Genomic DNA, 21937 nt, shown 5'->3' on the forward strand with positions numbered 1-21937 from the left:
GCTGGAATCAATACCCATGGACCTTCGGGCCTTTGAGCAGGACACATTATTATTATTATTATTATTATTATTATTATTATTATTATTATTATTATTATTATTATTATTATTATTATTATTATTATTATTACTTTAAGAGTGACCAAGAAAGTTCCACCGCTTTTTCACCAACACCTTCGAACATTGATATGTAACCTAAGACGTACCTGGAATATCAAAAATAGTCTCCATCAGCATCGACGACCTTCTGCCAACGTTCTGGAAGGTTATGGGTTCCATCGCAGTCGAACTTGGTGGAACGTGAAGTGAAGAAGAAGGTATCAAGTGCATAGTGAACCTCTACTAGCGATTTGAACTGGCGTTCTCTAAGGTGATTGTCCAAGGAATGGAACAGGTGATAATCGGACGGTACAATGTCCGTGGATTATGGCGGTTCCAATAGTGTTTCCCATCCGAGGCGTAGAATAGTGTCCTGGGTCATCTTAACCACGTGGGGCTTAGCGTTGCCTTGTAACAGGAGGACCCCTTTGCGATTCAGAAGTGCTGGATTCAGAGAGTGACAGTACACAGTTGCATTGATGCTCTGACCAGCTGGTAGCAGTTTCCGATGGACGATGCCGCGAGCAGTCCACAAAATTCACAGGAGAACCTTATTCTGATGTAGTGCTGGCTTGGACTGTTTTTGAACCGGTTCATGGGATGCTAACCAACGATGACGGCGGCGTGGAGCTTCGTATAGGAGCCACTTCCCATCACATGTCAACACTGTCCAGAAATTGCAAATATCTTCTAGATAAATTAATCAAAAAAATTAAAATGTAATTCCCTACAGAATGATATTTCAGTGCAATTAGTTCCTTATGATTCTATCAGACAGCAACGCTCTTTTTAAATAAAAAAATCGGAATGTTAACATGATGAAATTTTTGTTTATTACACAGCAAAAAAATAATGAAAGAATTCTATATACATTTCTTACTAGAAAATCATGTTGTCTTCAGAACTTCAGATTTTATTTTGACTTTCGATGTTGATTGCCTAAATTTTAACCTTGGAAATTTGGATGTGGAGGAAAATAGAGAATGTTAGCAGGGTAGAGAGGAAAACGAATTAGGAAATGCTGAAAAAATGCAAGAGACGAGAGCAATATTGGACGATATAAGGAAGCGAAAAAAATGGACGGATCATAAGTTTCGATCTTGCTAAGGGATTGCATTCTGAGAGATGTAGTAAAGGGGGTGATATCAGGAGAGCGAGAGTGTGTAAGAAGTTTGCAATTGATAGATTGTAATAAGGAGGGTGGTACACTATGTTGGGTTGCGAGGAAGATATTAGCGGGAAATCCAAAAAATGGAAGCTTCTTACATAGTTCAAGGAAACTGGCCTGTCATTAATGGCAGAACATTGAGGAGGAGGAGGTGGAGGAGGATAATTATACTACAAATAAAAAAGCCGAAACAATGGTTTATGCATACGAATTGACCAGCATTTTTTTCTAGTGGCAGCTTTGTAAGGTTCTAGTTCTCTTAAACTAGTTAGATTGTAAGATGAGGTCACTCGGGCCAGCTCGGGTCGGGTTGAGTCAATCGGATCGGATTGTTGGGTCGGGTTATTCGGGTCGGGTTGTCGGGTTGGGTTAATAGGGTAGGATCACTTGGGTTGGGTCGGGTCATCGGTTCGGGTCAGTGAATTCGAGTCACGTGTCGGGTCAATCGGGCCAGCTCGGGTCGGGTTGTCGGGTCGAGTCAATCGGGTCGGGTTGTCGGGTTGGGTTAATCGGGTCGGGTCACTCGGGTCGGGTCAGGTCATCGAGTCGGGTCAGTCAATTCGAGTCACGGGTCGGGTCGAATCGGTCTTAACACGTATAATTTCCACGAAAATTACAATATATCACGGTTTATACCTCATTGGACTTCCAATAAAACATATTTTCAATGATGTGTACACCATGTCGCCATTTTTGTATGAGGGAATTTCTAGATGGATTTTCTGGGAATTTGATGAAGTGTAAATTCCTGTGTGTATGTGTGTGTGATACCTTGCAGAATACAAGATGCCGAGGAAGTGTGTAAATCAACCGGACAATTTCTGTTATGTATGTGGGGAGCTGACATTTAAATCGCAACGTCGATGTTTTACTCCACTTGTAAGGAAGTGTTATCAGATATTTTGTTTGCTGTGTAGAATATAAGAATTTCGCTCCTCACTACATTTGTTGTACTTGCGTGAAACATCTGACTGGGTGGGCAAATGGTGAACGAAATATGAACTTCGCAGTACCGGTGATCTGGAGGGAAACAAAAGAACATTCTTCAGACTGCTACTTTTGTATGACACAGATAAAGAAATAAGCAGTAAATTCAACCACACAGTACAGTACAGTTTGTGGTTGAATTGAACATGGAGGGAGGGCTACCATTTAGACAGCTCCCATCTTTGTTTTCGTTCTGGCGGCGCCCCTAATTGTGTACAAATGAAAATTTCGCCTGCACATTTCTGTACAAACGATGTACAGACGATTACGACTATTCGTGATTGAATTGGACATGGTGGGGGGCTACCATTTAGACAGCCCCACATTTTTTTCGCTCTGGCGATTCCCTTAATTGTGTACAAACGAAAATTTCGCCTACACATTTCTGTACAAAAGATGTACAAATGATTGCGAGAATTTGTGATTGAATTGGACATGGTGGGGGCTACCACTTAGACAGCCCCCACTTTGTTTCCGTTCTGGCAGCGCCCCTAATTGTGTACAAACGAAAATTTGGCCTGCACATTTCTGTACAAACGATGTGCAAACGATTGCGACGATTAGTGATTGAATTGGATATGGTAGGGGGGCTATCATTTAGACAGCCCTCCCCCACTTTGTTTTTGTTCTGGCGGCGCCCCTTATTGTGTACAAGCGAAAATTTCGCCTGCACATTTCTGTAGAAGCGATTGAGACTATTTCTGATTGAGTCTGAAAATGTGGGAGGGTCTGTCTAAATGGACATCTGCTTTTCACTTCTAGTGTAATGAAATTCTTCCACGAAAAAATCTGTAATCAACACTGTCAGTAGCTACGTCCTCGACTAATATACATTTACAAGTACAACTTTATTTTCGTATTTTTTTTAACAGTTAACAAATTTAAAACCGTATTATAATTCAAGGTACTTATCATATTTCTATCGTAAACAAGAATATGTAGTCAACTTCTTAAATACTTCGCTCTGCAGGAACCCGTTCAGCGCGTGCAACAACTAAAAACAACATGTTTGGCGTCTCACAAATGACAAAGGAGAAAAAAGAAAAGCAAAAGCAGCACAGCAGTGCCTTATCGCAGTCAGAGCTGACAACATAGTTTCGGTCGTCACATACGCCAATAGACCTACAAGCGGTGTACAAGAGTTATACAGTTACAATATACGTTGTGCCACAGTAGCGCTACAGGCGGAATGTGCACGAACTACAAATGAATGTGTTTCTTACAAGTATCAGTCACTGTTGCACCCTCTTTACATTCTACACACCCTTTTCCTCCCACTTTTTGACCTTGACAAGCAGAAGTACCAGGCTTTCCGAGTTCACAACCATAAACTGTTTGTGTACAGACAGCGTTGCCAACATGTACAATAATTATCGAATCATACGATAACTTTGACCCCAGTACGATGTACGATAGCTGATGTACGATAATAGGGAAGTATACGATAATTTAATAGCTTCAGCTAAAATGCAAAGATAGTTCTTGGGGTATTTGAAATTTGAAAGAAATTTCATTCATTGCGTGAAAAACGTATGAATTTTGCAACAAATGTGACAAAATTACTCAAAACATTACAAATGCGAACCAATTCACCTGCTTACTTATGTTTATTCTTACTATGTAATTGGTTAATCGGATCACTGGGGTTTAACATACACCAAACACATACACATGAAACCCGCGTTATCTATTCGATCAATAAGAGAGAATTACTAGCTACTTAACGTACATAAGTTTTCACAAGTAAACATATAAAATGTTGAAGGAAAACCACTGAATTCTTTTCGACAGACTCGTAAAAAATAAAACTTCATTCTTGTTTTCTAAGGAGATTCAAGAATATAGTTTTTGCTGTTCGCTTTCACGTTAGTTTCCTCTTAATAATAATAATAATAATAATAATAATAATAATAATAATAATAATAATAATAATAATAATAATAATAATAATAATAATAATAATACAGCTTGATATTTAGACGAAACAAAATGTACGATAATTTTACGGCAAAAACGATAATTTTAAGTGCTACATACGATAATATCTTCTGATCAGGTTGGCAACGCTGTGTACAGAGTTCGTTTTCAGTTCTTCGAATGACTGCGCGCGAAGAACAAGGGTGATAATCGGACACCCGTATACGGTAGCCAGAAACACTCGGTTGCAATTTTAAATGTAAAATACAAATATACAGCCTTGACAATGCCGTGAGGATGTATATAGGATATATGTATATATATATATATATATATATATATATATATATATATATATATATATATATATATATATATATATATATATATATATATTATATTTTGATTAGCAGATCACTAGAGAATTCGGAAATGAGAAGTAGCCCTCAAACCTAAGAAAGCCTAGCCATCCCTGTTGTAAACCTATTAAATATTGTTTTATTTTCAGTTCTTACTCTGGTTTGTCAATCAAGCGCTTTAATGCTTATCTCATGTTATTATAATCAATTTCGAATTCCAAAATTGAATATAGATATTTCATAATTAAAATTTCGAATTTTGAATTTATGTATAGTTATTTCATACTTACTTTACTTCTATATAAATTGTATTTTATTTTAAATATCGTATTAAAATATTTGAACGAAAAGTCACCGCGTTAACCATTATGTTAGTCGGGTTAATTTTCTCCCTAGAACTTCTAAGATTATATGTAATAACATTATATATATATATATATATATATATATATATATATATATATATATATATATATATATATATATATATATATATATATGATTAAATGAGCGCATACAGTAAATTAGAAATTTTATAATGTAAAATTCAATTAAATAGCAATGTACTTGTAATTATAAACTCAGCATTATATCCACCTGCCATTTCGTCTTCTGTCAAGATGTCCACTGGCCACTTCCTCCATTCGTTTGAGCTGAAATATTTCCTGCTCTTTTGACCACTCTCAATAATATGTTCTTCTGTTATTATAATAATATTTTCTGTGTAAATGATAAGAAGTGACCTAGAAGAGACCCTGATACCGTATGGTATGGTGAAATTAAAAAGCACTGAGGACAGTGTTGCCAGACACGGCAAACGAAATTACACACACCTTCCGTTCAAATTGCACAATTTTACACACAACCTGAAAGAAAGTGCACACAAAATTACACAATACATAACTGCCTATCTATATGTATCTTATATCCGATGGTATACATAGCTACACGTACATCGACCAGCCATTGTTCACATATTCAGTGTTTGATTTATTATTATTATTATTATTATTATTATTATTATTATTATTATTATTATTATTATTATTATTATTATTATTATTATTATTATTATTATTATTATTATATTAAGACGTCACCTTCCCACCCATTGTCACTTTTATTTTACATTCAACGCACTTAATGTTTTTAATTGGACAGTGGCCGGTCATTCTGACAAGTTTTGACCTTAGCCAAGCCAACTTCTCTCTTTTTTTTTAATATATATATATATATATATATATATATATATATATATATATATATATATATATATATGTTTTTCGTTTAATAAAAGACCTTTCATCCCTCTCGTTCACTGTCGTTCATCTGTTTGCAAAATGGCATTTTCTTTACAAGTGGTGAGAAGCCAAAATACTTCTACCCATTCCGCTTCATGTTTTGGCCAACATGAGGGTCAACATTCATTCATATTGCTTGTTTGAACAAAGCGTCTTTGCTTGGGGATGTGGGCTAACGGACATGACACTCATCTCTGGAAAACAAGATGTGAGGTACCAAGGAAGCAAGATAGTTTTATTGCGCTGTCCTGGAGTCAGGCGTTGGAGTTCGTAGTTTTTAGAAGGCAATTTTCAGAAGAAGAAAAAGGTGGAAATAATGAATATTTGAATCAAAGGAACTTCGTAAAAACCATCAATGATCAAAATTTTGAATTGTGCCAAACTACACATAAATTGCACACAGATTGTCATTACACACAAAATTTACACACAGGGCAAAATTGCACACATTTTGTGCAATTACACACACATTGGCAACGCTGCTGAGAAATCATTTGAAAGAGGGTTGCTCAAGATGGAATGTTCTGGAGAAATGTTGAAAGATCTTTATCAAAGATTGGATTGACAATATGATCATGATTTTATATAATATTTTTGATTCCCCACATAATACAGATAATTCAAATTAAACAAAGTTGTTAGATTAATTTTCCATCTAGTATAAAATAACTTATAAATAAAAATCTATTGCCATTGCTTATAGCCTACCTAATTTGTAAATATATTACAGTGCAGTGTCTACAAAACGCCCCCCCCCCCCAAGTTGTAGAATTCCTCCAAAGATTTTTGAAAATACCTGCAACAAAAGTTAAAAAATCATGAATATCCTCTAGTCTTAGATTCTCCTCAAAATTAACAGAATTAGACAAAACATTGCTGGTGGTTATTTTACATCTTAATCTCACAACACTTTCTATGTTCTAATTTGCAGTTATTCATTGAACACCTAATACTGCAAAATTCTAAACTTCGGAAATGAAAAATCAAGTAAAATGTTTTGTTTTAAATAGATTATATCTATCTACATTATAACTCACAGCATTATTAATCTAATTAATGCGCTTATCGTAGCTCCAGTATTCGGTTGCAGGGGCGTAAATAACGGGTTCGCGTACCCCGCGTTGTGGGGGGGGGCTCACACCATCAGGGAGATCAAAATTGTGAAGTGGGACGTAGAGAAGTGGCCCCACTAAACGCAGTCTACGGGAGAGCCCCAAGCTTTTAGGCGCCACCGTTCGGTTGTGCCATTTGTTTGTATGGCTGGAGAAATCAAATTTGTGTCAAGATAAATTTGACTTCCAGTCCTGGTTTCGGAGAGTCGCTTGAGTAATCAATCACATTGAAATTAAGATCAATGTACTATGAGGTCAATTCGGAAAAGGACTGCCGTTTGATATCAATGGTACACATTCGCAGATACAAAATGTTTATTATACACATGGGAAAAATATCACATTACATTACTTTTCAACATGTTCACCATTCAAATTGAGGCACTTGTCATAACGTTTTATGTTTGAATTCCTTCTTAAAAAAAAAAAAAAAAAAAAAAAAAAAAAAAAAAAAAAAAAAGTGACACAACGTTCTTTCACAGCGTGAAGCTTAGGGTTATTGCCATATATATAGTAGATGGCTTGTGTGTTTTATTCCGTAGCTCATTGGATTCGTGCAAATTCCCATTCTCGCGAAGCGTGTTCAAGTCTTTGTTTTACTACTTTTTTTTTTTTTTTATTTTTTCATCCATCAGATAGGACTCCAGTAAAGAGGAAAATATTGTTACAATTGAAGGTGTGATTCGATATTCTGCTAGTATTTATTTATATATTTATTGTCAAGCGAGCAAAATGAAGTAGAATTTTACAAGCGAATTTTACTATTAATAAAAACTATGAATAAGTTTACAGCTCAAAAATAAATTGAATGCTTTTCAATTGTAGTCCATAATTAGCTATGGTCAAGAAAATGGATTTAAGTTGTTTTGTGTGTGGTCTGCACAATGCATCCATCATCTTTAATTCTGGAACTAAATATAACTTTTTTTTTTTCGTTTAGAAATAAAATAGTCACCTTCAGCTCTGAATGAAACAGAGAGCATAATGCAAAGGGTGACAATGGCATTACATTTCGTTATATAAAGTAATGAAAAAAAAAGTACATTTATACTTGAAAATGTCGAAGATAATTAGACAAATATTATGAACAATTCTATAATGGAATTAAGCAATAATTTATAATAAAATAAAACTACAATGAAATACAGGTTATATGAAGTTAAAAATATTTGCCCCTATATGCTGAAATACAAGTTTGTTGATTAGATAGGGAAACTTCGCCTTGAAATATACACCATGGATTTGATTCTCGACAGAATCTGAAATATGTTAAGATCATGGGATTATTTATCGTAGGATCATAGTTTATACCTAATTTTCTTCAGAATAGAGCACAGTGGCGGATCGAAGGAGGGGCTATAGGGGCTCTAGCCCAGCCTTGACGCTCAGGTATACAGTGGATAAAATGGGGTTCAATTCTGATTTACACTGGATAAATCTACAAAGTACGATTTAGTCCCTTTCTTTATTGTATCCTGGATCCGCCACTGATAGAGCATCCTTTTCAACGGTACCACTCAATTGTCCGTATTATACACCAGAAACTGTAAAAATCGAGGAAAACTGGAGATTTTTCGATTGTTTTCGAAATTAATGCGTCCTTCTGGCCCGGGCCTGGATTCAGGTAGGGATATGATTTATTTTTTAAAAACGTAGTTATGTAGAGAATACGTGTGCAATATTTCAATCCTGTATCTTGAAAATTAAGGTCGGGGAAAAGTTTTGCTATATATATATATATATATATATATATATATATATATATATATATATATATATATATATATATATATATATATATATACAGTCCCGGATCCAGGATGTGATCAAGGGAGGGGCTAAACCATAGTTTGTCGTTTTATCCAGTGTAAACCTGAGCGTCAAGGGGGAGCTATAGCCTTTATAGCCCTTCCCTTGGAACCGCCACTGTTCCATAATTCATGTAGTTTTCTACAGCACTGGGAGAATATGAAGTTTTCACACTATTAATGTAACATTTGGCACTCTTATTAAGAAATATCTGAATATTTTGAATTTCTAAAGGAAATAAGAGAAAATTTCTGTTTAGCCTCCCTTTTGGGAGTGTAAACACATAAGTTCATTTTCCTTATGGGAGATTCAATGTTAAATTTTGGAAGTAGTTTTCTCCAATAATTTTTCGTAAAGATTTTGGTGCAAATGAATTGTATTTGTTACAAAATGCAAAAACGCTCATTTACAAAGCTAGTAAAGCCGTATCAAACATTATTTTGGGTTGCAATGGGTGTAAAAAGATGGTGGGTGAAGTGTTACCAAAATCCCAAAATTTATTTTTGCAATGCTAGGAAGCGTGAGATTAATCACAAATGTCAAAGAATTAATGCTCCAATGCTCCTTGCATGTGCCAGGGACTTATATGGAGCTATAGCCCCCTTTCAAAAATAGAAAAAATCACCGTAAATATCCTTAGTAGGGACATACGACAAGAAGGTATTTCTTTGTTAATTAATGTGAAATTTGTCGACATTGTAGCAAAAAAGTATGCGTTTATGAAATCTGAAATGTTATTTTGATAACGCACCACCTTAAGGGGGCAGAGGGGGCGAAGCATAATTTGGTGGATCTTTATAAAAATTTCAAATTTTATTTTGGAAATTCCAGGAAGCGTTAGATTGATCACCAATGATCATCATCATCATAGGTATTCTGCCTTTATTGGCAGATCACTTGCCGCAGCTGAGAAGCTTCCATGCTCCACGGTCCTCCGCTAACCTTTTCGTCTTCGCGTATGATCTTTCTGTTTTAATATCATCCATTAATTGTAGTCTCCTTCGCCCCCTCCCTCTCTTTCCCGCCACCATACCCTCTAGGACGTCCCTCATGATACAATCTCTTCTTAGGCAATGTCCCAACCAGTTTTTCTTCCTCTTCCTAATAATATATAAAAGTGTTCTTTTCTCACCCACCATTTCTAACACTCTCTCATTCGTTTTCCGCTCGACCCAACTAATTCTTTCCATTCTTCTCCACACCCACATTTCGAAGGCTTCCAGTCGATTTTCGTCGCCTTTACGTAATGTGCACGTTTCCGCCCTATACAGTACAACACTCCACACGAAGCATTTTATGAGTCTTTTTCTCAACTCTTTGTTCAAGATCCCAGAAAACAGACTTTTCTTTCTTTTAAAGGCTTCTTTCGCCATTCCTATCCTTGCTTCTATTTCACGTTCGCATTTCATGTCATTACTAAGAATACTACCCAGGTATCGAAAACTATTCACTTGTTCTATTTTCTCACCTCCTACTTTTATATTTGACACAGACCCCTTCGTTCCAATCAGCATGGCTTTAGTCTTTCTAACATTTATTTTCATCCCATATTCTTCAAAGCCCTTTCTCATTTTTTCTAACATTTTATTGACTTTCTTTTCAGATTCTGCAACAAGCGCCATATCGTCTGCAAATCTTATGCATCTAATCATTCTACCTCCTACCGAAATGCCATCATCAGATATAGGTTCTTTTTCACTATCTCTTCTAGATACACATTAAATAGCGTTGGCGAGAGCCCCCTATTCCCCCTTCCTATTCCTTGTCGAACTCCCCTTCCAATTGCACTCTCTTCCGTCAGTTCTTCCCCTATCCTAACACTTATTTGTTGGTTCATGTATAAGTTTCTTATGAGTATTGTATCTTTCCATTCCAACCCCATCTTTGCTAGAACTCCCAACAACAATTCCCAATTCACGAGGTCAAAATCCTTTTGTAGATCAATAAATACAACATACAACTCTTTCCCTTTTTCTATAAATCTTTCACCGATCACCCTTAATAATCGAATAGCATCTCTTGTGCCCTTGCCTCTTCTGAACCCGAACTGCTCCTCCTCAACATCTTTATTTGTTCTTCCATATAACCTTCTGTTCAGTATTCGGAGCAGAATTTTAGCTGTATGAGATATGAGACTAATAGTTCTATAATCCTCACATCTCTTTGGGTTCGATTTCTTAGCCATCGGTATCATGATCGTTTTCAGAAAGTCTTTTGGCCATTCTCCTGTTTCATATATTTCATTGCATAGTCGCCACAATTCTTTCTTTCCCTTGTCTCCTATATTTTTAATGAATTCGATTGGTATGTTATCTATTCCGGTTGCCTTTCCATTCCTAATCTCGGATATAGCATTTTCATACTCATCCCTAAGAATACTAAATCCTTTATCATTCTCGCCTACTTCATTTTCCACTTCAACATTTAGGCTACACGGTCTATCCCTACTCTCATATAGGTCTTCAACGTATTCTTTTCTGGTACCAATGATACAAAATTAATATTCCGATGCTCCTTGCATGTACCAGTGACTGATATTGGGCTACAGCCACCCTTCCAAAATTCATATAATTGACGACAAATATTCTTAGCAGGGACGTATGGGAAGAAGGTGAGTATGCTTTACAATTAATGTGGAATTTATCATTATTCTAGAAGAATGTTTTGATTTTCTTTTTAAATCTTGAATCTAGTGTAAATGAATATCGTCTGTCAGTGTACCAGATTGAGGATATAACTTCGTTGTTTTAACAAATTGGACTCTTCTTATAGCATAAAATCACAAATACAAGTCACACATACATACCACGAACAAAAACATCTTAATGAGAAGTAATATTTTAAAAATTAAAAGTGTAATAGGTGACCTTTAAGTTTCAATAATGTTTTCTTTATTCATAAAAAAAGCATATATTTTCCCTACTTCTTCCACAATAACTGTATGATCCCGCTTTCCACGCAGTAGCTTACTCGTATGCTGCACATCAGAGTTTGCGTGGGTCAATGAAAACTTGACCAATGACCCACTGACCCACCACCTACCGTGACCCATTGTGACCCACCATGACCCACCACCCACCGTGACCCACTCTGACCTACCACCCACCATGAACCACTCTCATCCACTGTGACCTACTCTAACTCACCAAAATCCACCGTCATCCACTCTGAATACGATTCACGGCCTCTTCTGAACTGACTAAAGAGTTTACACTTGTAATAAAACAAGACTGTGAAATTGTCACTAATCGGAGTTTGAATTTCTACGGACAATCGCTCAAGCACCGCTCTATTACAATAACGCCGATACAAAATGGTAAAGTATTTGTCAGTGAAGAAATTGAAACAGTTCGAGGTGGGGGAAATTAGTGTGTGCCTAAAATATACTTGTACTATGAGAGTATTCTTGCAAGTGTTAATTTCTGAACGCATTCCAAAAGAAACTTCTATTCACAGGAAAATACCCCTGTACAATATGAAAAAGGTTATGATTTCTCAGTTCACAGTATTTTTCTCACAAAAGACTTGAAAAATCAGTTTTTCATAGTGTATAAACAGTGCTCGGCTACCCTATGAGAGCATCTCCATGAAGTATGCTCATAATTGTAATTTGTGTAATCACTAAACACCACGTTAATTTAAGTTACAAATATGCATAATTGCAATTATTATGAATATTTATTCAAAATAGTTTACCTAAAGCAAAGAAGAGACTTACTAAAAAATAAGTACATAGTTGAATAGCACAAATAAACCATTAGTAATACAAGTAGGCCTATACATTTACTATAGCTCGTAATTTTCCATTTTAAAACAAATCTGAAATCGGATTTATTTCCTGTTGGTAACATTTTCGTGTTAAATCATCCGCAGCGGAATGGTGCCCATCCTTCAGCCAAGAAATAAATAGCTCGTCTACTTTGAGCTTGTCTAGCGGTGGGCCATAAACATTGATGAACAACAAGTTAGACAATGTTTGAGGACTTAGTCTATTTCTAATATCAGTCATCTGTAAATTCATAAGGGGAAGTCCCCGTTCGCACTCTGTCGTGGAAATTGATAATACTTCTACCCGATTTCTGCAACTCCTCATCGACAATCTGCTTATTAGACTTAAGTCTGATAACGATTTTTCTTGATCAGTTTTGAAATACTCAGCAAGAAGTATCATCTCTCTATCACCATACAACATCTTTTCAATATCGACCATGTCAGTTAGCAATGTCGACTCATGGAGAACAGAAACTTCATCTACCACGCTGGGAATCAGGGACGGCGCCAGGAACGCTTGATGGGGTGGGCGGAAAGAGGCGGACCTAGTTGCTGGGTGGGCGGACAACGAAAATGAGAACTGGGCAATGTAGACATTTTTTGACAATAATTAAATTTCAATTTTTATACTCTTTAGTTAGCTAAGGCTCAGACCGAAATAGGGGAGAAACAAGGATGTGGAACATCTGTGTTGGCCTTATAGAAGGTGCCATTCCAGCATTCACCTGGTAAGACTGAAGAAATGCAGGACTTAGGATGGGCTGCGGGAGTTCGTGGCAATATGCTCGACCTACCGAATACCGCGTGGCACACACACTACCTCTACTTTCAGCTTTTTAAATAATAATAACGGTGTGTTCTGTGTAGTCGAAGAAGTTCAAGACTGCTTTAAACTCCTCTCCCTCCAAGAATGCACATGAATGCATAGAAATAAAAGAAGGTTCAAACAACGCAGACTAACAGATAATACTCTACTTTTCGTTAATAACATAAAATACACAATAAGTAGGTAAAGTAAAACAAGGATAAAATAGGCTGCTGCAAACATTTTTATCTTTGAAGTATTTATTACAAGAAAGCAAGAGGCAAAAAATATAAATGAGTAACTTCAGAAGCAATGCTGTCGTCTTCGCTCTCTCCAACATCTAGTTCATTTTCACTTTCCTCCAAATCGAACACTTCAAATTGCGAATCCTGGTTGTCACATGTATTTGTATTTTTTGTCTTTTTCCCCATTGAAGAAGAAGGATTATCACTAACATCAACGGATTGAAAATCGCGCTTCTTTGAACACGAGAAAGACACCGAGCCTGAGAAGAAATCGCTAAATTTTTTCGACATATTAGCTGAACAAGCACCGACCGCCAAGACTTCTGAACGCAACAGAGATCAACTCAACAATGCTATAATAAGGGTTTTTACAAATCTGTTTAATGCCACACGGGTAAGACATGTGGTACATTGCTGTAAACAATTGCAAGTTGGAACCCTCTTATAAGAAGCTATCGCGCCAACACAAAGCAAGGGCGCCGATTTCTCTGTAAATTTGGGGGGGGGGGGCATTCAGATGCAGAAGGCATGCATGAGGATTTTAAGACAAATTGAATTCAAATTATGCCAAATATTGTGTATTCATAAATAAAATGCGGGGGCGCACAAGGGCTTTGGGGGAGCCCAGGCCCCCTTGGGCCCCCAGGATCGGCGCCCTTGACACAAAGCACTACTGTCCTCCCTCTCTTTCTCAAAATGAGACAATAGATAATACTGGCCAGCTCTGTCCATTATTTAGTTGGCTTTTTAGAAAGCACTTTTTTTTTTTTTTTTTTTCAGTGCAGCACATACAAACACTGGCGTTTCAATAGCACGATTGTGCGTGTGTGTTAAACTTCAATTCATTAATCACGACTTTTGGCATCCATTATATTACTACAAGTATCTGTCTTAAAATCATTGTCCATTGCAGAGTTAAACAGAGTCATAGAACCTATTACATTACAATCGAAAGTAATACCTATTGCTTGTGAAGTACAGGATGTCACCTTCAGTGCCGGATTTGCGTATAAGCTTTACAAGCTATAGCTCTATTGGGGGCCCCAAAAATTTTAAAGAAAAAGTGGCTGTAATGTCATTTCCAAATAATAAGAAAAAGCAAATAAGATAAAACGCACATACAACAACGGTGTTCTGTACTGTTATGTATTAAGCTCTCATGAAGCAAGTAATAGGGCCCTGTTTTCCAACGCGCCTGCAATGGGATTTCTGTTGCCCAGTCCCGCTTATAATGGAACCCTCGTTTCCCAGCTCCGCTTGTAATGGGGATTTTGTTTCAGAGCCCCATTTGCAATCGGGACCCTGTTTTCCAGCCATTACACTTAGCTACTTTAATAAGACTTCACAGCATAAGTGATACAGTATCTTGTATGCGGATAGAACTCTAGTGCTACCCTTTCTTGTACTATTTGGAATTCGACAAGAAATTGAGTCTGGTAACAGTGGATGCTTAAGAAGAAGGCATAAAACGACAAGCTCGCGAAATAATAGTAAAATATAAAGGAATTACAGCCCTAAGCGGCAATAATCTTTACATCGCGAAATTATAGCTATTTTATTTCGCTGTACGTAAGTATGAAAAGTAGTTTCCAGAAGTATTTTCATAACTTTCAGAACTTGGCACTGATTTTCATAGTGATCTATAGAGTTGAGTTGATTTTGAGTTTAACGTCCCTTTCAGCAGCGAGGCTACATGAGACGGGACCTACTGATTAACGTGGAATCCAAACCACATGAGCTCCCACCGGGAATCGAACCCGGGTCTCCCACGCCAAAGGTGCGTACGCTAACCGCTTAGCCACGGAGGAGCTCATATAGTGATCTATAGAGTGCGATAATGGATCACTAAAGGCAGGGGCGGATCCAGGTGCGGAGAGGTCTACGATCCCAGTTTTTTGCGTGACAAAAATAATTGAAGCCATTACTTACATATTTTTGAAAGTTTAGAGTAAACTCACGATATATCTATCATAATCTGGGTTTTAGTTGCCCCTTCTCCAGTTTAAACCTTCTAAGTTCGCCTCTGGTTCCAGCGAATTTGTGTCGTATTACACCTTGTGTAATCTTCGAGGGTTGCATTCCATTTTGAGTTACTCCAGTAACTTGACCTGGAAAAAGCTCACAGGATTAGTTGAGCTTCAGGCAGTAATTACCAACCCTGGATGATATTTAGACTGTATTTACTTACACGGATCCCTGGAAACGTTTCAAACTTTACCAAACTGAATAGAAACAACTTGAAATGAGAAATGATGCGGTCTCCACATATTGTAGAAGCATGGCGTGGAGCGTGGATCATAGTTGGTGCAAAAAGATCGGCAAGGGACTTTATTGGTACCAAATTAAACTACCGCTAATTTTACAAATTTTACAGTTTTTCTGTAATGTATTCAAAACAGTAAGTTAAGTTAACGAAATATACACGAAAACGTATTTATTTAATAGATATGTATTAGGTCCATAAATTACCATATAGCATATATTCAAACAGAAAAGGCGAAATTTTGTCGCTGAAAAAGAATGCTAGAAATAAATTGGCCCCATTATCTTCAATAGCTTAGGGCCCCATCAAACCGAAATCCGGCACTGGTCACCTTTATTCTTCTTCTTCTGTTGCAGGGGTGTCATTTCAGACTTCGCTTGAGGGGGCAAGAACACCAACAACATAAGACTTTCACAGTTTGCACTAGTATATTAGTAGACAATCGATAAAGTATATGTATTCCTCAAAATCTTGCGGGGGGCAATTGCCCCCTCCTGTCCCCCTTTAATGACACCCCTGTTCTGTTGGGGTGGGCGGATGGGTGGGCGAGGCCATCCATCGGGTGGGCGGTTGCCCACCCCCGCCCACCCTTAGCGCCGTCCCTGCTGGGAATCTTGTGAATAAATTATGAATTAAAGCCTGATAAACTGATGATTTCTTATTTGTTTATGAACTTAATTTTTGTAATAACACATTAAGGTTTGATGCAATTACAAATTTCCCTCTCCCGTCTAGAAAGCAAAAGGGAACGAGGTTTCTGGAAAGTGTTCAGAGGTGAATGGGAATTTTCCTGTTTCTTCCCCTTCAATTACCACACTGCTGTTTGCCATGTGCCAAATTACGATGAATTTCAATTAAATTATCACAGTATAATTATTTCCTTGTTGAATTATCGATACTTTTCAGTAAAAAAAAGGATGAAACTTGAAAGTTCTAAATCAAGGTAAGTAGACCAACGTAAAGGGAAAAACAGTGTAAAATTTTCCATATAATTATGCGTACAATCCAAACTTAAAACTTCCGTGTAATTAAGCTTACAGTACAAATTTTATGCCTATTTCTCTCACAACTTCATGGGTTGATTGCCCTGTGCTGTAAGCGCTCCATATAATAAACATAAGCTTCACCAATTATTATAGTAGAAAGCAATGGATATATGAAGCCAAGCACTGTATTTTTTGTTTCTGATTGTTTTTCTTAAATAACCTCGATCGTTTTCGATCATTTTTACAAACCAACTCACTATCAATTTTCCATATATAGAAAGTGCCCCCTCCCCCATAAAGGAGAATTTAAAAAAATGCTAGGACACATTCTGTTTCTTTTCAATAAAGAGTTAATACACTGAATTTCAGCTCTATACGTTTAACGGCTTGGGAGATACTCATTTCTTTTTTGGCAAAAATTCGGATCCTCACTACCCCCTTAGGATATTATACATTATAATGAAAGCAATATAACATCCCAGTTTGAATTAAGGCCTAACTATATCCCTTTCGCTATCCCATGGTACAATTTGTACCATACGGGTGTTTCATGGTATATTGCGTTATAACTCCTATTCGAGCTTTTTCGTCCTGTTTTTTTTTTTGTTTTTGTTTTTCAAGTCCAGAGGCATTGTAGAAGACCTTACGTATGGTTTCACACCTTCCTGCGTCGAGACATAGCAGGTGATGACGTCATAATTCTAAAATATATATTTTCTTTTATTATTCTTTGGCGGGTCTATGTTCATTATTTTTTGGCGGGCTTACTTTTGCACCTGGAAAATTGGAATTGTGCATAAACATTCAGCCCACCTAGTAGTATTTGTCAGATTTTTCAGATCTCTGCGTTAAAACAGGGCGGTCCAGAGGTGCAAAAAGTTGAAAAAAAAGGATATTTAGACCAAAAAAATCCCTTTTTTCGGGATTTTCCCCACTTAGATACATGATGGAGACACGTGAATGGTACCGCCTGAAAGGCAGTTCTATTCTGAAGAGAATGATTGGCGGATAATAGTCCTAGGGTAAATAGAGATGTCTCAGGAAATTTTTTACCTGAGATTATGGTGTTTTACGGTAATTTGGGGCATTGTGAGGATTCTTGATAAAATTTCTCCCGCCCTTAGTATTCAAGATAGATACTTGAAATTTGGCACACACATTCAGTATATTAAGTACTATTTATCAGATTTTTTCGAGATTTCTACACTCACACTGGGCCGTTCCAGAGGGGCCCAAAGTGTGAAAAAATTTTCCCTCGAAATTTTCCCTTTGACATCACTTTTCCCTCTTCTGGTATATGGTATGAGCATGCAAGTGGTACCATTTGAAAGCCAGCTCCATTCTGAAGAGAATGAGGTATGAACCATGATCCTAGGATAAATAGTGACGATGCAGTAGCTGCTTGACTGAAAGTCTAAAAAATACCCCAAAAACCCCGGATCCGGAAAGTAATATACCAAAAGTAATTTCATTTGACTTTGCAATTTGACCGAGATGATCAGGTACACATAGTTACATTCAATTTTTTGTATATCAATTTATATATTACAGTGATTCAAAAATGTATTTTTTTTTTCAGTAGTTAGCTCCTCTAAAAACTCACAGGTCTCGAAAGCCAAGTAGTAGTATAAGTCCTATTGCTATTATTACAATTTAAAATATCAGTATCCAAAAGTGCCTGAAGTTCTTTTTTCACTTGGTTAGATTTACTCACCTCAGGTAAGTAGACAGAAACAAATGGAAAAGGAAGGGAAATGAAGGTCTTGAAAGTAAAACGAAGACAAATTTACCAGTCTTCAGAAGATACTGTCTACAATGCAGTGAGCAGAGTGGATCGGTAGATCATACTGAGTCAGTGGGTCGCAGTGGGTCATCGTGGGTGGTGGGTCACAGTGGGTCACGGTGGGTCATGATGTTGACCCACGACCCACTGACCCACAGAAAACATGACCCATTTGACCCACTGACCCAACGACCCACTGATCCACTCTATCTCTGCTGCACATGTAAGCACGTTAGGAAATCGTATACTAGGGACACATGTTTGTAGTAAAAACAAATGTCTCGCAAGGAATAAGGATCAGGTTGAGTAAGGCTATACCATAAACCCAAGAAAACATATTATTCCTTTTAAAAAATTACACTTCTTTTTTGGCTCAGTTGTCATTAACTAAATTCTTTAAAGATTTCATTAATCTAAATGTAAGACAAATAAAATGAACTTACTTTTTTCAGCATACTCTCGTGAACGAGCAAGACATGAATTAATGCTGTTTACTAAAGCCACTGTGAACACCTTCAACATATCTGGAGTGATCATCTCTACGCTCTGGACAATTCTTTGTTTTAAGTCATCTACATTGTTGAGTGTTTTGTTTCTTTTACAAAATATTAAGTCTGAACAGCTATAACGTAACAGAATAGGCGCCAGGCTATGGTCAGTGTCCTTGGCTCCCTTCGCTCTCGGAGGGTGGATTTTTCTCCCCCCGCTCCTTTTTTTTTTTTTTTTTTTTTTTTTTTTTTTTTTAGAAAGTGAACATGAGCCGCCACGAAGAGCAGAGAGTGTGTGTTTTTTAGACAGTCGAAACATGTGTGGTGGATGTGTCTTGTGTCGAACTATTGTAGTGCAGTACAAACATTCAGTGAGAACTTCACATACAGTACATACCTGTGTCCACTAGTGTATATTAAATATTTTGTTAATTAAATTAGCTATATTTTAACCAGGTTACGATTCATTCCTCTAAACAAACAAGTAGCGAGGCGCAAGGAAGGTTTAGTAAATAATGGGAAATACTTTCGTGCATGCATCCCGAACATTTGGTCCTCCTAGTGAAGCCGGATTTTGCTGCTACAAAAAATTGTAAAGACTAAAACAGAGCAATATTTTGAAGTGTGTGTATATATTTGTACTGTCTTTTTAGTAGTGTTCGAAGAAGAAAGATAAGTGAAATTGTAAAGAACACCAGCGTAATTTGTGCAACCGCTGAACTGCCTGTCTCTCGTTCGTCCCCCCACCCCCTCCTTGTTTGTTTAGCCGTGCAGTGAAAAGTGACCAACGATGGAACAATTACTTGCTTCCAAAACTGTCACCAAACGCGCTTGGAGAATAAAATAAACAGTGAGTCTTTCAATAAAGCTTTATTGAATACTTACATAGAGAAGGCAAATCAACTAGCTGATGACTGTAAAAAGCTTGTGTTAGATCTTACAAGAACTTGTGATCAACAGACATTTGATACGTATGACAAGGAAATAGAAACAATGCAAAACAGAGTGGACGAATTAATTGATAAATTGGTGGTAATGAAGCAATCAGAAAGTGTTTCATCAACATCAAATGAAAACGTAACCTGTTCAAAAGTGAGTGAAGTGCAATTACCGAAGTTGGAATTACCAACATTTGATGGTTCCTTAAAAGATTGGTTGTCGTTTCGGGATCTTTTCGTGGCATCCGTGGACAGTAATGCATTATTGAGTGGAGCGCAAAAGCTTCAATATTTGAAGGCATCTTTGCGTGGCAAAGCGGCAATACTTGTACAATCATTGTCGGTGACCGATCAAAATTACACAGAGGCGTGGGAAATAATCAATGCTCAGTACCAGAATAAACGCGAACTCGTAAATGATACGATAAAAAGACTGATTCGCCAACCATGTGCAGTAGCCGATTCACCAGCTTCTCTAAGACGGCTTGTGGATACAACTAATGAATGTGTGCGAGTTCTGAAAGTGTTCGACATTCCTGTGTAGCATTGGGATGCTATACTAGTGTATCACATAACTGAAAAACTGGATAGTGATTCACGAGAACAATGGGAGCTATCAATTAACTCGAACAAACTTCAAACTTTCGCAGTCTTATCGCAGTTTCTCAACCAGAGATCGCGCGCACTAGCGGCTTCCGCAACAAGCAAATCAAATAAACCTCAGGCTGATAAATCGGTAAGTTCGTCCGGAAAGAGCAGGACAGTGGCGTATCATGCTTCGGCAGATGTGACATGTGTGAAGTGTGGACTGCAGCACGCGCTGCATAAATGTAAGGATTTCATTCAAATGTCAGTAGACGACAGACATTCCTTTGTAAAAGGTAAACTTTTGTGCTTCAATTGCCTAAAAGGAACACATAAACTTGCTCAGTGTAAATCAGGTGGGTGTCATCGCTGTAGAAAGCTGCATCATACGTTCCTACATTTTGACAGGAAACCCGAAGGTGATTCTTCCTCTCAGTGCGCTCAAGATGTGTCTTCCCACGTAGCAGCTGATGGGGGAACAATGACAACTGTTCTTCCTCAAGTGTTGCTGTCCACAGCAGTGGTAAAGATTAGAAACAATAGAAGGCAATTTCAATCTTTTCGAGCGTTACTTGACTGTGCATCAGAGGTAAGTTTTGTATCTGAACGGTGTGCTCAAGCGCTGGGACTCGCAAGACGTAGTGCAAATATAACTATTTCGGGAATAGCTTCCAGTAGTGCATGCAATTTACGTGCAGTTGTAGATCTTGCTTTTAAGTCAAGATACAATAACGATGAATATTCAACAACAGCAGTGGTAGTGAGAAAAGTGATCGGAGATATTCCTAGACAGGCTCTCACTAGGGTTAATGAGTGGGTCCATATCAAGGATTTAGATCTGGCTGATCCGGAGTTCCACAAAACAAGTGATGTGGACATACTACTCGGTGCGGACGTGTTTCCATTACTCGTCCAAGGAGGCAAACGCATGGGCCCTCAAGGTGCACCCATCGCATTGGAAACGGCACTGGATTGGGTGTTATCGGCGAAAGTGAATTGCAGTGGTTCATCGGCAGTGTACTCATTTCATGTGTGCTGTGATCTAGATGTCTCATTGAGGCGATTGTGGGAGATCGAAGAAGTACCGTTTGTGCGTCCCTTAACAGTAGAAGGAAAGGAATTTGAAGAACATTTTGCAGTGACGCATCGAAGAGTTAATGGTCGATATGAAGTTAGCCTACCGTTTAAGACAAATCACTCTGACCTTGGCTATTCTTGTGATATAGCAGTAAAACGACTCCATCAACAAGAGAGAAAGTTTGTACGATGGCCTGGCTATCAGGAACAATATTGCAGGTTTATCGCATAATATTTAGAACTC

General features: G+C 37.5%; 1 protein-coding gene across 1 annotated transcript; it reads left to right on the plus strand.

Moving 5' to 3' along the window:
* Window positions 1-20878: 20878 nt before the first annotated feature.
* On the plus strand, window positions 20879-21925 carry LOC145665306 (uncharacterized). Its single transcript, XM_081732600.1, has one exon. It carries the CDS (start codon window positions 20879-20881, stop codon window positions 21923-21925), a length of 1047 nt encoding a protein of 348 aa, XP_081588726.1.
* Window positions 21926-21937: the final 12 nt, after the last annotated feature.

This window comes from Thermobia domestica, chromosome 11 (genome assembly GCF_964235325.1).
Source record: "Thermobia domestica chromosome 11, izTheDome1.hap1.1, whole genome shotgun sequence".
NCBI lineage: Eukaryota > Metazoa > Arthropoda > Insecta > Zygentoma > Lepismatidae > Thermobia > Thermobia domestica.